The sequence below is a fragment of the Tripterygium wilfordii genome, chromosome 9 (assembly GCF_013401445.1).
Source record: "Tripterygium wilfordii isolate XIE 37 chromosome 9, ASM1340144v1, whole genome shotgun sequence".
Taxonomy (NCBI): Eukaryota; Viridiplantae; Streptophyta; class Magnoliopsida; order Celastrales; family Celastraceae; genus Tripterygium; species Tripterygium wilfordii.
The window spans coordinates 9,627,955-9,644,277 of record NC_052240.1 but is presented as its reverse complement, the minus strand read 5'-3'; the positions used below and the strand labels follow the sequence as shown (position 1 = coordinate 9,644,277).

The 16,323-nt window shown below is 37.0% G+C and overlaps 2 protein-coding genes across 3 annotated transcripts; one reads left to right on the top strand and one right to left on the bottom strand.

The window, feature by feature from the left end:
- Nucleotides 1–10,893: 10,893 nt before the first annotated feature.
- On the bottom strand, nt 10,894–11,808 carry LOC120005998. The gene is made up of 2 exons (XM_038855876.1): nt 11,268–11,808; nt 10,894–11,084 (listed from the first exon to the last, which is right to left on the bottom strand). Exons 1-2 carry the CDS (start codon nt 11,806–11,808, stop codon nt 10,894–10,896), a joined length of 732 nt encoding a protein of 243 aa, XP_038711804.1.
- Nucleotides 11,809–13,203: 1,395 nt separating this feature from the next.
- On the top strand, nt 13,204–14,815 carry LOC120004819 (protein MAIN-LIKE 2-like). 2 transcript variants are annotated; one of them, XM_038854132.1, is made up of 3 exons: nt 13,204–13,526; nt 13,648–14,321; nt 14,425–14,815. In XM_038854132.1, the coding sequence occupies exons 2-3, from the start codon at nt 13,665–13,667 to the stop codon at nt 14,566–14,568; spliced, it is 801 nt and encodes a 266-aa protein (XP_038710060.1). In that variant the 5' UTR covers nt 13,204–13,526; nt 13,648–13,664; the 3' UTR covers nt 14,569–14,815. The 2 variants fall into 2 exon arrangements, with proteins under 2 accessions (XP_038710060.1, XP_038710058.1); XM_038854130.1 differs by having other exon boundaries at nt 13,204–13,564; nt 14,425–14,814.
- The last annotated feature ends 1,508 nt before the right edge of the window (nt 14,816–16,323 follow it).

Here is a 16,323-nt window from a genome sequence, read left to right as displayed (position 1 = left end):
CCTCAATCAACAGATCCTTAAAACCTTATAATTAAAGAAGTTTTTATAGAGACATGAATCATTCCACCCTATTATGAACAATCAAATGAAACATCAATATTTCATTATTAATTTATAATAAATGAAAATTTTGAATCGAGATTTCATCCATAAGGGTCATCTTAATTGTGTTTGTTTAATCAGGCCTCACAAAGTTTGGAACCGTCCATAAACATAGAACTCGAACCTTCAACTTACAATCATGTCTCTCATGAGTAATAGAATCAATAATGTCAAGTTTTGGAGCCATTCGTAGCACAAAATAGATATGAAATGAAAGAAAATGAAGACAATGGGAAGTGATCAATGAATATATAATTTTAACAATTTAAAGAGAATGCTATCATATCCAGAAATTTAAAATCGTTTTCAAAACTCTGATAATCATTTTCAAAACGTTAAAATTGATAAAACATTATCATTTATAGGTTATTAGAAGACTAAAAAGATTGTTTTAACTAATTTTCAAAATGCTAAAAGGATTAAAAATTAAAATTATATTATCAATTAATAGGCTTTAGTTTATAGGATTTTAGGAGTGTAATATTTTTTTTTTGAAATAGTTTCCAAAATTTTGATAATCGTTTCGAAACTTTAAAATTGATAAGGCATTATCAATTCTAGGTTGTTAGACTAAAGGGATTGCTTTAACTTATTTACAAAATAATAATAATAAAAGGATTGCTTTATTTTTTTATTATATCCTAAACTTCTAAAATATTGAGAGAATAAATAAATAAAAAATAACTTGCAAGAAGGATTGCTTTAACTTACTTTCAAAATAATAAAAAGATTGCTTTATCTTTTGTGTTATATCCTAAACTTTCAAAATATTTAGAGAATAAATAAAAAAAAAATGTAAAATAGGAGTTGCAAGAGGGATTGCTTTAACTTATTTTCAAAATAATAAAAGGATTGATTTATCCTTTTTGCTATATCCTAAACTTTCAAAATATTGAGAGAAAAAATTAAAAAAAAACCTAAAATTGGACTTGCAAGAGGGATTGCTTTAACTTATTTTCGAAATAATAAAATGATTGATTTATCCTTTTTGCTTATCCTAAACTTTCAAAATATTGAGAGAATAAATTAAAAAATACCTAAAATTGAACTTGCAAGAGGGATTACTTTAACTTATTTTCAAAATAATAAAATGATTGATTTATCTTTTTTACTATATCCTAAAGAGAATAAATAAATAAACCTAAAAAAGAATTTGCAAGTTGAGGAGGGAAAAAAATCCTTGTGTATGCTACTTTTATATATTTTATGATACATTTATACATATATATTATTTTGACTCATACCCGGTGGGTGTTTTCTAGTATTTTAATAAATTAAAAATTTAAAGGGCGTATTTTTTAGCAGTTTCTCATACCGTTACTAATTAGGAAGGTACCGTTATGATGATCGGTCGGACCATTGGCCAACAAGGTAACCACAAGTAACCTTCGTCAAATTTTTTGAGTGGCCAAGAAATAATCCTGATAGAGATGTCATGTAATAAGCAGATCTAACACAGAGTTGCCAAGAAATTCAAATCAAATTTTAGTAGTACTGGTCAATTATGAGGTAGCATTTAGGACCCCAAAATAAAATAGTTCTTCTGTTTCTTGCGCCGTTCCCAACAAACCAATATCCATGAACATGACTCCACTATATATAGATACAGGTTAGTGAAAGGTTTTATACCTGAGTCGAAAATGCCTCGTCACCAGCACAGTTATCACAACCCAAATAATAATAGATTAAAGATTAAACGTAACCATCAGGTTCTAAATGGGTCTGTATAGGAGTGTTTTGTATTTTGGTGTTGTGAGGTGTGGTACTCTTAGATAAAAAGTTGTGGTGATGTGAGATGAGTTGTGCTAACAAAAAGAGTTTGGCGTGTTAAAAAGAAAACCGTGGTGAGGTGAGTTAGTCTGTAGTCTTTGGAGTGTTTGGATGAACATATTAAATTATCAAATTTATCAAATTTTTATTATAAATTATTTTGTGGATTTATTAGTGTATTTAATATAACTATTAAGCTATTTTTATAGATATTAATAATAATATCTACAATCTATATATATATAAAAGTAGGATACACTTAAGCTTTTTTTTCCCTCCCAAACTTTCAAGATATGTTTTAGATATTTTTTTATTTACTATTTATTGATATTTTAATCATCATTATAATAGAACAATTGTTGACGTGTTCTTAGCTATAACCGTAATTTTTTTTGAATTTTTATCTTTTTTTTCTAACAACCATTTAAAATTATCCTTTATCCTTTATCACTAAAAAAGATTGTGATAATCAATAAGATTTTTCAAATATATTTAAATATATTCAAAATGATTGTGATAACTAACAATTCAAACATATTTAAACGTAGATAATCAACACCTCAAAGATATAATTTTTAAAATAGGATAATAGTTATAACATATTTGTGTTGCAGCAACAATAAATACCTAGCAAGTTTGTCTGTTATGTATTTTCTCTGCAACATTATTTTTCTTTTCCTCAATAGTAACCACAAGGTAATTTTGAAAGTTACCTCCCGCTTTTCTCTGTCTCTCCTACTCTCACTCTTACTCCCACTATATATTTATATATTTAGCTTTCTCATGAACAGTTTTATTTAGCTTTGTTGAGGCAGAAAAGAGAAAGGAGAAGAGAAACAACTCTGATAGGGCCTATGGTAAAGAATGAGAAGCGGAGTCAAATTGCTTCAGTCAAGATGGTTTCGTCGGATTTCAAATTTCCTCTCATGTTGATAAACTCAGAGATGACAGGTAATGATTTTTTTTCTTTTTCTTTCTTTTATAATTCATAATTTCGTCGTCTTTTTTCCTCTTTCAGAAGAAATAGTGATGTAGATTTCAAAGTGATTATTTATTATTTGATCTATATTAACTTTGATTCATAGATTTTATGTTTAATGGATTGTGATGTAGTGCATTAAAGTACTATGGGCATGGATTTAATTTTTTACTTTCACCTTTTTTTGCAGGTTTGAATGTTGAAGGTGATCGAACACTAAAGATTGCTTGCCTTAATAAAGATGGCAAATTGACCAAATCAGTGTACGTACAATTTTTTTCTTATGAACATAAGTTTTCCAGGTTGGTGAAATCATTAACAGATTTGAAAGGTAACTTTTGCTACATTGAACATCCGTTCTATCTTGGTACCAAGATTTCTTCAGTATCCATGATTAATATTGAAACACAGGTAATTGGAAAATATATATATATATATACACACACACTCATATAATATTATAATGTATAACTTAAATAAATGTCTAATATTTTACGTGGTTTGGTTGTGATAATTACTACCATTATTGGAATTAATCAACCTTCTGAATTTGAATATGAGCTTTGCCTTTTGATTGCCTGAGTTTAGGTCTGAAGCTTATTACTGTGCATGATCCTTTTGCTGACAGACACTATGCGGATAAGAAATAATATTGCTGAGAAATAATATGGATCCGGTTATGTAGTTCTAATTGAAGGATTTTTTATTGTCCGGTGAGTTATTATATATCGATAGTGGTCTGCAGACCTATTTACCGGCTATGCAATCAGTTGGGTTCATCGATAGTGGTTTGTATATTATTTTTGCTATATGTCACATATAAATTCTTTTACATCCCATATTTTTTTAATGAATGATAATGTCTACTTCAATTTCGACTGCCGAAAATGCTTGGAATTATTTTTGGTATTGGTTTAGCGTCCTTTGATTTGTTATTGTGGTACTTCATAATTGAATAAATGATTTAAATGTAAAATTGTAATCATTGCCCTTCTATGTGCGTTCCTTTCAGACTTTGATTTCACAAGCTCACCAAAAAAGACATCCAAAGCCAAGGAAGGATATGAAGGGGAGTCGTCGAAGAGGAGCCATCAAGGACAAAAATATTGCTTAAGCTTTTTTTTTTTTTTTAATATTTCAACAAGTAAGAAAGATTTTGGTTGCACCAATAGATTTTCTTAACTTATTAATAAACTCTTTGGAATGCTCCACTAGGCTCTGTGATACGAATTTGATTTGATCTCTCAATCAAAACATGATATTATATTAATATGATCAATGTTAATTATATAATCCTATTGAAACAATCTCCGATACAAATTACAAAAATTAATTAATTTAAACCGGACAATTAATTAATGTTGTGCGAAACGCAGAAAAATATTTAGAATTACGTCTTTTGGTCTTCCAAACCATTAATTCAAATTGAAGATTGGCGTTTCAGGCATGCTGCTTAAAATTATTGATCAGAATTTAGTTTATGCAATAGAACCATATTGATAATAACACAACTGGAAAAATACATTATAGAAGCTAAGGTTATTTCAGAGATTAAGGTGGGTTACAAGGTATTTATTACTTGAATGATCAGACATCAATCAGATTCTCAGTTATTATTTAAATTTCAACGAAGACAATATACATTAACTATTTGTTTTCAATGAAAATAAACAAAAGTAAAGGACAATTACTTTCTCATATGAGTTTGTATTTGTCAAGGCTAATTTTCAGTCATGGTCACTATATGTTGCAGTCTCTAGGGTAAAAAGTATGAATGAGCTGAAGATATTGATTGTTAATGATGAATAGCGACTACGTAATACTAAAAGTAATTTAATATTCAAAAAGGTGTTTCAGAATAAACATAGGATGCCACACTTTTGTCAATTTTTTATTATCATCAACTTCAATTTCTTACTGTAAATTTAAAGTTAATGTCAATAGTGTATCTACAAAATTTTGTTGAATATATGTATTTTTACGATTATATATAAGTTACTCAATTATCTTTATTATATTTGTTGAATTTAGTAAGAATATGATAATATATTAAAAAAAAGGTAAATTACGATCATTTTTCTCCTCGCTTTTTTTTTTGCATTGGTTTTATCAATATCAATATCAATAAATTCTTATTTTTGCTCTACTTGCAAGTTTTTGTACAAGGGTTTATCAAATTTTAACTTGGCATTGTAGTTGGGGTTCTTAACAAAAGGTTAGGAAATACACATTCTATAAGCCCGAGTTTATTTTATATGCTACATATCTATCTGATTGTACTTCATATGACAAAGCCAAGAAATTGATCATGTTTATTGATTTAGATTCATGTGTTATACCCTTAAAAAAAGTAAAGTTAAGTTACATGATATTTTGCATGAAACAAAATAAGATTAACCTCATGGAGTATTATGTTGATTCAAACATATTTGTCTTCTCATGCAAATTTTTTTTCCGTTTTAAGTCTTTGTTAAGATTATTTATTTTTAGTTATAGGGAATATTCTTTTACTATAAACTTGAATGTAGCATTCTAAAAATATATTATTTGAACTTCATTTACCCAATTTATGCCTCTTCATTCCCAACATCTGTCCCGTAAAAGTTTATACATTTATTTACATTTGCAAATATTTATATATATATATATTAACAACTATATTTGTGTTTGTTTTTGTTTCTTTTCCTTGAAATTTTTATGTTAGGTGTTCAAAAAAACTATATAGTATATACCCATAATCCAATCTTTATTAGCAATATCTTTGTAAATCAATATTCTATAGCAAAAACAATTATGCATATATTTTTCTAAAACCTACTTTGTATTGATTCTTCTATGAGCAAATGTAAAAAAAAAAAATTATTATTCGTGCATCGCACGAGTCTAAATACTAGTTTTTAAAAAATTGATTAACAAAAAAACTTGATTTCTATATAGGAACAATTTTAAAACCCGATCAACTAGAAAAATTAAAACCAAAAAATTTAAAAAATCAAAATCGATCTTTCCAGATGCTCATGATTAACTAGAAAAATTAAAACAAAAAAATCAAAACTATTCCAGAAATCGATCTTTCTTGGACTAGTCGGCCATGCAACTCAGAGGGGGGGCAGATCTGAGGACGATTTTCTTGGGATGAAACTTTGAGCCTTATGACGATTTTCTTGGACAGATTTTGGTGGGTTTGATGAGTCGACCATGGAACTCAATGGAGCAGAAGATTTGAGGACGATTTTCTTGGGATGAAACTCTGATGATTTTCTTAGACAGATTTTCTTGGAGAAGATCAGTGGCAACTGTGAAATTACCAGTGTTTTTTTTTACGCCAAAACTCGGACCTCCGTGTTTTTGTAAGTGGAACTCTGTTTTGCAGAACGGAGGTCTCACCCGAAGTAGCTCTCGCGAGCTTCGACTGAAAACGTGAATCTTGCCGTTCAGTTGCGACGAAACTGTTCGCCAAACACGTGATCTGCGAAATGGAGCGTTGCGACTGGATCAAACTCCATTTTTGGGGTGTGAAACGGAGCCCCAAACGGGCCCAATGTGTCACCTTCTCAAGTCATGAATAGTTTCATTTCACTACTTTCTTTTCCAAAACTTGTGAACTTTTGCGCAAAATAGAGGAACGTAAAAATTTATCTTGTATCACAAATTATTCCTTGAAACAAATAAAACTAAATACCTCCTGATGATGTGTAAAACAGGTTCACCCAATTAGACGAATCAGTCAAGTCAGACTGAGTAAGAACAACCTATTTCTCCTTTGCTGGAATGTGATCCCTTCCTTCCTACGCAAGAAGCGAACGTAAGCTTCGATAGGGCCCCGAGGGTGTACTCGGGGGGACCTCTTCGACGCTCAAGTCAATACAGTACTAAACTTGGGAGGATGGCTCGATGCTTCCAGCGTTGTCTCTTGCTTAGTAAGTATTTTAGAGTGCAGAAGTTAGAGAGCTTACCTGAGGGCAGAGGTTCCCCTTTTATATGAGTTTGAAGTGTTTGAGTTGTAGTAGGAGTCAGACTCTCTCTCATTGGTTTCCTGGAGGGCTTTTCAGAGGGTAAATTACTTATGTGCCCTGCTCCAAAAGGGATTAGGACTCTGTTGAGAATTGGCGTCCTATGAGGACTCTTTCCGACTGAACCTTGTATATACTTGCTTCTGTAGTGTTGTTACCGAAGTACCCCCTTCTGTTATACATCGAGGTGGGGCCTTCGATTTGTGCACCGAAGTGCCTTCTTCCATTTTGTATCGAGGTGTATACTTCGGTTTGTACCCTTCGGTTCTTCTACCATCCAGGCCTTGCTGGCACTTATTCTACCACGTGGCCTTCTCTAATTATAAAGGGCTATTTTGGGAATATCAATTGCCCCCCACACTTGTACCGAGACACCTTAATGAGGAACTGGGTATGAGTGTAATAATGTTATGTTTCGGTTCATCTTTACGGTTGAGATCGAAGGATGTGAATTTTTGGACCGTTAGATCAGATTTTTCACCTCATGTAAATAGGGGATCTATTGGTCTCTTCGACTTTCACTCGTCTATTTCACTATTGAGAGTGTTCCGCCCGATTGACCGACTAAAGCCTTACTTCTCTCAACTGAACATACTCATTTCCAGTTCCCTCAATTTCCATCAGGTCAGTATTTACTTCCTTCTTCTTTAAAATTTATGTCTTTAAGTTCCTCCACTTCATCCTCCTCTTCGGAGGATGCGTCTTCTTCCTCTACTTCGAGTGAACGGACTGCTTCCAACTCCGAAGTGAACATCATCAATTCGCCTAACACGGCCTTAGTGAACTTCGATACTTCAGTCAGCCGATCCTGAATTTGTTGATCCAAGTGAGATGCCCCCGAACCTATGAGAGGGAGGAGATGAGGATGATGATGAACTGACCTGTCTGTCTAGTTCAGGCCTAGATGATCATAGTGTAGCCAACATAAAGAGAGGCTACGGTATTCCTTGGCCGTGTCAATGCATACCTTCAGATGAACACCCCCTTCATCCTAAGGAGGGAGAGTTCGCCATTTCTCTGCACTCTTTGAAATACGGTGCTAGGATTCCTTATCCACTTGCACTTTCCAGCTTCTTCTGCCTCTTTGGTATTTGTCCGGCCCTTCTTACCCCGAACTCCTGGCTCTTCCTTAACACTATTATTAACCTTTGTGCCAAGTACAAAATACCCTTCAATTCTTTTGTTATCCAACATGTTCTTAGAATAAGTTGTCACGGGAGGGAGGCCGGACTATACTACTTCCAATTTCGGCCACCAATTGAAGCTCCTCGTTATCAAGCTTCCATTAAGGACTGGAAGAAGGGCTACTTCTTTGTGAAGGCACCCCTTCAACCTGGAGAACACCTCCCTTTTCGAACAAACTTCGACATTCCACACGTATTTTATTTCAATAATCCTCGTGAACTTAGGCATGAGATAGATAGGGATTTATTGGACCGACTGAAGTCCTACCTTCCTCCCAACCCTTCTATCCAACTATTTTTAGTAGAGTTGACTCTGCGTACGCCTGCTCTTCAGTTATTCTTCAGAGAGGTCTGCTTCGGTAAATCCATTTTAGACTTAGAAAAAATTCATTTTCTTTCTGTTACTACCTTACTAATAAGTTCAGTAACTTCCTTTGCAGATATGGCGAGCATGGAAGATTATGTGAACATGTTTAGTGTTGGGGCTTCTAAGGGCAAGAAGCATGGCATTGGTAAGGGAAACCGAAAGAAATCGAACCCAAATTGTTCCTGAAAAAATACAACAAAAGAGACTTCAGCTGCAACAAATGTACTCAACGCCCCTACCACTATTCGTGATTTGGTTAGGGTGACCCAACTGGGCTCAACCCCTCTCGGACCCCAGATTTTGCCAACGTTCCTCTTCCAGTGACCTAACCCCCCCCAAAGGATGGACATAGGAGACCTCACCATTCATACACTGAATTGGGATGTTCTAGTGAGTGACTATGCCAATAACCCAACTATCGCGGGTATGATGGTTGCGAAGGATCCGACTCCTGTTGAATTTAGCCGATATGAGGCTTTTGTTTTATCAGACAAAGTGTCTGAGCTGAACGTGGCAGCTATGAAGGTATGTTCAATTTCATTTAACTTCGGTTCCGTCTTTTTATCTTCGGCCATTTTTATGAATGGAAATGGTCTCGAAGTAGTAAAGTTCACCTTCTTACCTGTGTAGGTCATTTTTGTTCTTGCCACATTGCCTGGAGATATTGCAAACTTGGCTCACAATGAAACAGCGACAATTGAGTTGGCCGAAGCAGCTGCATTGGCAAAAGCGAAGGCCGAAGCCAAGCTAGAGACATTTTGGGCCGAACTAACTGAAAGAACTGAAGCTCTAAACGCTACTAATGTCAAAGAGTTGAAGTACCGTAAAGAGAAATCAAGGCTTGAAGGTGAGGTCACTAAGCTTTCACAAGCTGTTGAGGTTGAACGAGTGAAGGCGATCGCCGAAGGCAAGGCTCTGGGGGTTGAAGCCTTCAAAGCTTTAGAGGAGTTCAAATTTACTCTTTGTCAAGAGGGTTACTTCAGCGATCGAGGTGCCTTTAAGATGGCCCGAAGGGCTTTGATTGATGCAGGACAAGACCCCAGTATTCTTGACAAGCTTTGCCCGGTTTTGATCGGGAATGATGGTTTAGAGGAATCTAAGGAGGAGATATACGCTGAACTCGCTAAAGTAGAGGAACTAACTCACTACACCGAGGAGGGGGATGATTCTGGAGTTATGAATGAGGTACTCTCCTCATCTCATTGGTTCATCTTAATTTGGTGGTACCCTGAATAAGCATCCAATAAGCTAAGGAGTTCCTGGCCCAAAGTTGCATCCATCAATTGATCAATCTTGGGAAAAGGATAACTGTCCTTGGGACAGGCCTTGTTTAAAGTTGTAAAATCAACACACATACGCCACCTCCCATTAGCCTTCTTCACCATGACCACGTTGACCAACCAATCTGGGTACTAAACCTCTCGAATGAAGCTAGCTTCAAGTAACTTCTCCACTTTTTCCTTGATAGCAATTTATCTCTCTGGGGTGAAGTTACGTTTCTTCTGCTTGACCGGTTTAGTCCCCGGTATGATGCTCAAACTGTGGGAGATAACTTCCCTGCTAATCCCTAGCATCTTGTGCGCACTCCATGCAAAGTTTTTAATGTTAGAAAGGAGGAGCTTGGTTACCTCCTTAGCTAACTCTTTATTTAATTGAGACCCAAGGAATACTTTCTTTTTTTCCATAGTTATTGGAAGAAGCACTTCAGCCGGTGTTGACTTTAGTATCTTTTCTTCTTCCCGAACATCTAGGCTTCCAACTGAGATGGAGGTTTCTTATTATACTTCAAATCAGTATAGTACATCATTTGAGCTAACTTCTGGTCCCTCTTCACTTCTCCTATCTCATTAGGAGTTGTGAACTTCATTTTGAGGTGGTAAGTAGAGACCACCGCCCGAACCTTATGTAACAATGGTCGGCCGATGATAGCGTTGTAGGGGGACTGCACATCCACCACCAAAAGATCGATCATATGCATAACCGTTCTGGGATAGGTTCCCAGAGTAACTGGTAGGGATATGACTCCTTTAGGTATTATGTATTCCTCGACGAATCCATATAGAAGAACCGAGAAGTTCTTCAATTTGTCCTCTGAGATATCTATCTTCTTGAAAGCATATTAGAAAAATATATCGACCGCACTACCATTATCCACCAGAACCTTATTTACTGTGAAGTTAGCGATGACAGCCTCTAATACAAGGGCGTCATCATGTGGGTCTTAGATATCTTATGCATCTCATTCTGAGAAGGTTATCTTCTCTTCATCCCTTCTTGCCTTCTTTCTTTCTTCACCACTTCACTAATCCGGGCGTGAGCCCTTCTTGCTGAGGAGCTTTCTCCTCCTGTCGCCAAACCTCCCATAATTACTCCAATCGTTCCAGTGGTTCCCTTCTGGTGGCGAGGAGACCTATCTCTTCTTCTCTGCCTCCTTCGGTCATTATCCCTATCATCACCATCGGTTCTCCTCCTTTTCTCTCATTTATCTGAAGTGAACTGCTTTAGGTAGCCTCGTCTAATTAGACCTTCAATCTCATCCTTTAGATGTCTACAATCTTCAGTGTCGTGACCATGGTCTTTGTGGAACAGACAGTATTTATGTGAAGTACGTTTTGCAGCCGGGGCTCTCATTTTCTTAGGCAACTTCACTATATCCCTATTGCCAACTTCTAGGAGGATATAATGCAATGAATTGTTGAGTGTAGTGTAAGAACTATACTGAGGGATTGGACCCTAGTCAGTCTTCTTACTAGATTGTTCCTCCCTTCTCCTATAACCTCTTACTTCAGTTCTTTCTTGCTTCTTGTTTAGTAGAGGTAGATCTCTCTTAGTTCTTCCCGGGGCGCTCTAGCCTTTCTTGGCCGGGGCCGAGGAAGAAGAGAACTGGGAGATCTTCATCATGTCTTCTGACTGCATGAACTTATCTCCCATTACATAGAGTTCTCCCATAGTCTTTGGGCGTTTCTTGGTTAATGAGCATACATACGCTTCATCTCTTACAGTTATTACTAGTGATGAAATGGCTACTTCTACCTGGACATATGTGATCTCAAGGCATGCTCTATTGAATCTTGCAAGGAACGATCGAAGTGACTCTCCAAGCTCATGATCCAGGTTCATCAAGTCTAAACTAGTCTTCGTCTTCCTTTGTGCAGAGGAGAAGTGAAGTGCGAGCTTCTCAGATAGGTCTCCGAAGTTGGTCACATTGTGTCTTGGCAGTTGATTAAACCGAGTTCTTGCTGGCCCAAAGAGAGTTGAAGGGAAGATCTTACACATTATTAAGGCACTTGCCCCCCGACACTCCATTATTGACTTGAAACCCTGAATGTGGTCACATGGGTTGGTCAACCCTTCATACTTCTCTAATTTTGGAACAACGATGTGACGAGGCATTTCAACTTCCAAAATTTCAGGTGCTAGGGGGTAAGTGTACTGTCCCATACTCCCTCCATAGGGGTTATCCCTTGTAGAGTGGTAATCTTTTTGTTCATCTCGTCTCGGTGACGACCTACATCTTCATTATAGGTTATCCCCTTCTTAGTATTTTCTCCAACAGTACCTTCCTGGTTACCTTTTTGGGTCAATTCCTTAAGAGCTTCCAGAGTATGAACTTCGTACCTTCTCATTATTCCGAACTCCCTGATTCGGTGGGGGTACTTCATGTCGACCCGCAGCTTGATTAGTATATGACTGCTGATTCAAGATCAATTCTGTCAACATTTGTACCTACTGAGAGAGTTGCTGGAACTGCGCCTGAGTGCAAGATACGTCTGGCTGTCTAGCCTGGGGGTTCAGTAGTTCGGTTCTTCTAGCTCCTTCCCCTTGGTGTCCAGCTTCCCCAAGAGGGGGATGATCCCTCTATTCTTTGGGGAAGTTTATTTTCCTTCCCACAGACGACGCGAAACTGATGATATCTAAAACAGGTTCACCCAATCAAATGAATCAGTCAAGTCAGACTGAGTAAGAACAACCTATTTCTCCTTTGTTGGAATGTGATCCCTTCCTTCCCGCACAAGAAGCGAATGTAAGCTTCGATAGGGCCCCGAGGGTGTACTCGGGGGGACCTCTCTGATGCTTAAGTCAGTACAATACTAAACTTGGGAGGATGGCTCGATGCTTCGAGCGTTGCCTCTTACTGAGTAAGTATTTTAGAGTGCAGGAGTTAGAGAGCTTACCTGAGGGCAGAGGTTCCCCTTTTATATGAGTTTGAAGTGTTTGAGTTATAGTAGGAGTCAAACTCTCTCTCATTGATTTTCTGGAGGGCTTTTCGGAGGGTAAATTACTTTGATGCGCTCATCCAAAAGGGAGTAGGACTCTATTGAGAATTGACGTCCTATGAGAACTCTTCTCTGGCTGAACCTTGTATATACTCGCTTCTATAGTGTTGTTATTGAAGTACCCCCTTCTGTTATACATCGAGGTGGGGTATTCTGTTTGTGCATTGAAGTGTCTTCTTCCTTTTTGTACCGAGGTGCATACTTCGCTTTGTACCCTTCGGTTCTTCTACCACCCAGGCCGTGCTGGCACTTGTTCTGCCACGTGACCTTCTCCAATTATAAAGGGTTTTATTGGGAATATCACCTCCCCTATATTTTAAGCAAATCCTCAATCATATTCTGCAATCTAGTCTAAATGGGGATATAATACAACAGAGGGTAGTGGGAACTAAAAGAAGGGGAAAAAATACGTGAAAAGTTCATGAGGCTTTATTTTTTTCAATCAGGAAAAATAATAAAATATAAATATAAATATAAAAATTTTAAAAAAAAGGGGAGGACAATGCGGCATCATGGTTCCATTCCCTTCCTCGCCCCACTACAATTTACGGGTCTTCCATCAATTCGAAGGCCGGTAAGATATCGCATTTCTGCCCCTGACTCTCCACCTCTCACACCACCACAAATCTGCAACTCAAACCCACTTCTCTTTCCAGGCTGCTTCCTGCCATCATTAAGCACTGAAGTTCAGGGTTACTTCTGAAAACCAGTCAGCCTTTTTTGTTTGCCTACCATCTGTTTGCTGAAATGCCTTAGTGAACCCAGAATCCATTTTGATTAAGGAGAGATCAGGAACTATTTTGATTACTTGCTACCTGTTTGTGACTGGGACAGGTGCGTCCTTGTTAATTTACGGGAACCCGCATCCACCGGTATGAATTGGGGGTCATTTTGTTCGGTTATTTGGTTAGATGATATATATCTCAAAAGAGTTTGTTTTTTGTTCAATTTTCAGGTTCTTTGGCTATAAAAATGGCACTAGCGACAAAACTTGTTCACACTACAAAGGAACATTTGAATTCATTGTCTAGGTGGACTCTTGATGAGAGAGTTGAAAGCTTAGTTGACCGAACTTGTTTCGGTACATTTAGGGGAGCTAAATTCCCCATGACATGTCATCTTTCTCTGCTTAATAGTTTACTTAGGTTATATGACGTTGATATGCATTTTTTTTATTTTGGTAACTTTAAATTATTATTTAGTTTAGAAGATATATTGGTGATTACTGGTCTTCCCATAGATGGGAAACCAGTAACGGGGGAGGATAAGGATCCACAGGCAGTGTGTGAAGCCTACTTGGGTACGAGTGATGGTGCATTTATCGGAAAAAATAAAACTATAGCCATCCAATGGTTAAAAACCCGATTTGAGGTAGTTCCTGCAGAAGCAGATGATCATCAGTTACTGATTCATGCTGGGGCATATATTTTGTATACAATTGGTGTTTCTATTTTTGCTGAACCAACACCGTCATATGTGCCGGCTTATTATTTGCCTCTCCTCAATGACGTCGAAGAGATTAATTCCTATGCATGGGGGGCAGCCCTTTATGCGCACTTGCATGTGCATTTAAAAAAGTGCAAGACCAGAGAGCAAGTCAATATTTCTGGTTTCGTTACTCCTCTCATCGTTAGTACTATTTTTTTTATTGAACTTATTATTATTTTTAATTAAATTAATCATTAATTTTGCATGTTTTATTAAATTAATCATCAATTTTGTTTATTTGTAGTATTTTGCAGTTGAAAGAATCCCCAAGGCCTTAAGATTTTTGATGACCGGTGCAGTGAATGGGGGGACAGATGAAGACTTGAATAGTTGGCTGCCGATGCAAGCACCACTATTTTTTCAAATTATGTTAGTGGTATGTAGTTAGACCTAGTCTATGGGAGAATGCCTAAATTGTAGGAGTCATGGTTAAGTTGTTTCAAGTTGTTGTGTCATGGGATATGGTTCCACAAAATCTACATTGTGCTGGTTGTGCTCTTTGTATTCAAAATTAACTCTCTATTTAAGTTGTGTTGGTATTCAGCTTTAAAAAAAAAAAAGAAATACAGAGCTTTCTAGCCATCTTGTGCAGCAGCAAGTTTAAGTTTTATTTCAAGTGTCCTCAACATCTGGTGTCGAAGCCCCCACTGGGCCTGAGTCGAAAATCCTACCAAGAAGCAGCAGCTTTTGTTCTTGCAACAGCAAGCATCCATGGCAACTGACAAACCAGTTGAGAACTTTGTTCAGCCGGCCATTCCACGCTTCGATGGTCATTACGATCATTGGAGCATGTTGATGGAAAATTTCCTAAGGTCCAAAGAGTATTGGGATCTTGTGGAAACAGGATATGCTATACCAGAAGAAGGTGAAACTGTGCTCGCAGAACTAAAGTTGAAGGATTTGAAGGTAAAGAATTACCTATTCCAATCCATTGATCGTGCAATTTTGGAGACCATTCTCTAAAAGGAAACGTCCAAGCATATTTGGGACTCCATGAAAAAGAAGTACCAAGGTTCAACAAAAGTGAAGCGTGCACAGCTTCAAGCCTTAAGAAGAGACTTTGAGACTCTTCAAATGAAAAATGGAGAGTCTGTCAATGAGTTTTTTGGAAGGATCATGGGGATTGCAAACAAAATGCGAATCCATGGTGACAAGCTTGATGATGGCTCCATTGTAGAGAAGATTCTGAGATCTATGTCTCCAAAATTCACCTACATTGTATGCTCTATTGAGGAATCAAATAACACTGAGGAGATGTCAATTGATGAGCTTCAAAGCTCCCTGCTACTCCATGAACAGCAGCTGAATCGTGGTACCACAGAACGAAGCAACACCGAAGAACAAGCTTTGAAAGCTTCTACCTTCGCTGAATCCTCAAGCTCAAGAGGAAGAGGCCGAGGTAGAGGTAGAGGAAGAGGAAGAGGAGGTCGTGGTAATCAAGATAGAGGAAGGCAACAGCCAAGTTTCAAGCATGAAGACTTTTATTCCTCAGGTTCTCAAGTAAGAAACAAAGGTCGTGATCAACACTTCGACAAGTCAAACATCGAGTGTTACCGTTGCCACAACTATGGTCATTACCGTAATGAATGCTATACCAAGCTGCCAAAAGACAAAGAAAAGGGAGAGAAGTCCAACTTTGCTGAAAAGAAGGATGAGGAGACACTTTTGATGGCTTTCCACGTCAAGGAGGAGAACAATTCAGAAGTATGGTATGTAGATACAGGTTGCAGCAACCATATGAGTGGAAGTAAGTCATCTTTTTCGTCTTTAAATGAAGATTTTAAGACTACAGTGAGTTTTGGGGATTTGTCAAGTGTGGATGTGATGGGAAAGGGTGATATTCAAATTAGAACTAAGAATGATTTTGTAGAAACAATTTCGAATGTGTTTTATGTGCCTAGTTTGAAAACTAATTTGTTGAGTGCTGGACAATTGCAAGAAAAGGGTTATATAATAACTCTTCAGAAAGGTACATGTGAGATTTATGATCCTGTCAGAGGTGCTATTGCTGTGGTACAGATGAGCCAAAATAGATTATTTCCGCTGAAAATAAAGACTGTCCAGACTTGTTTGATGGCTAAGGAAGATGATTCATCGTGGCTATGGCACTTTTGATATGGCCACTTGAATTTTAATGGTTTGA

Excerpts from the sequence above, each read along its gene's own strand:
- LOC120005998 (XM_038855876.1), bottom strand. The coding sequence starts at position 11,808 with ATGCCTCGTCACATCGTTGTTCCAAAATTAGAGAAGTATGAAGGGTTG. Across the intron at positions 11,085-11,267 it reads CTCGGCCCCGGCCAAGAAAG|AAGTTGGCAATAGGGATATA; the intron begins GCTAGAGCGCCC and ends ATATCCTCCTAG.
- LOC120004819 (XM_038854132.1), top strand. The coding sequence starts at position 13,665 with ATGGCACTAGCGACAAAACTTGTTCACACTACAAAGGAACATTTGAAT. Across the intron at positions 14,322-14,424 it reads GTTTCGTTACTCCTCTCATC|TATTTTGCAGTTGAAAGAAT; the intron begins GTTAGTACTATT and ends GTTTATTTGTAG.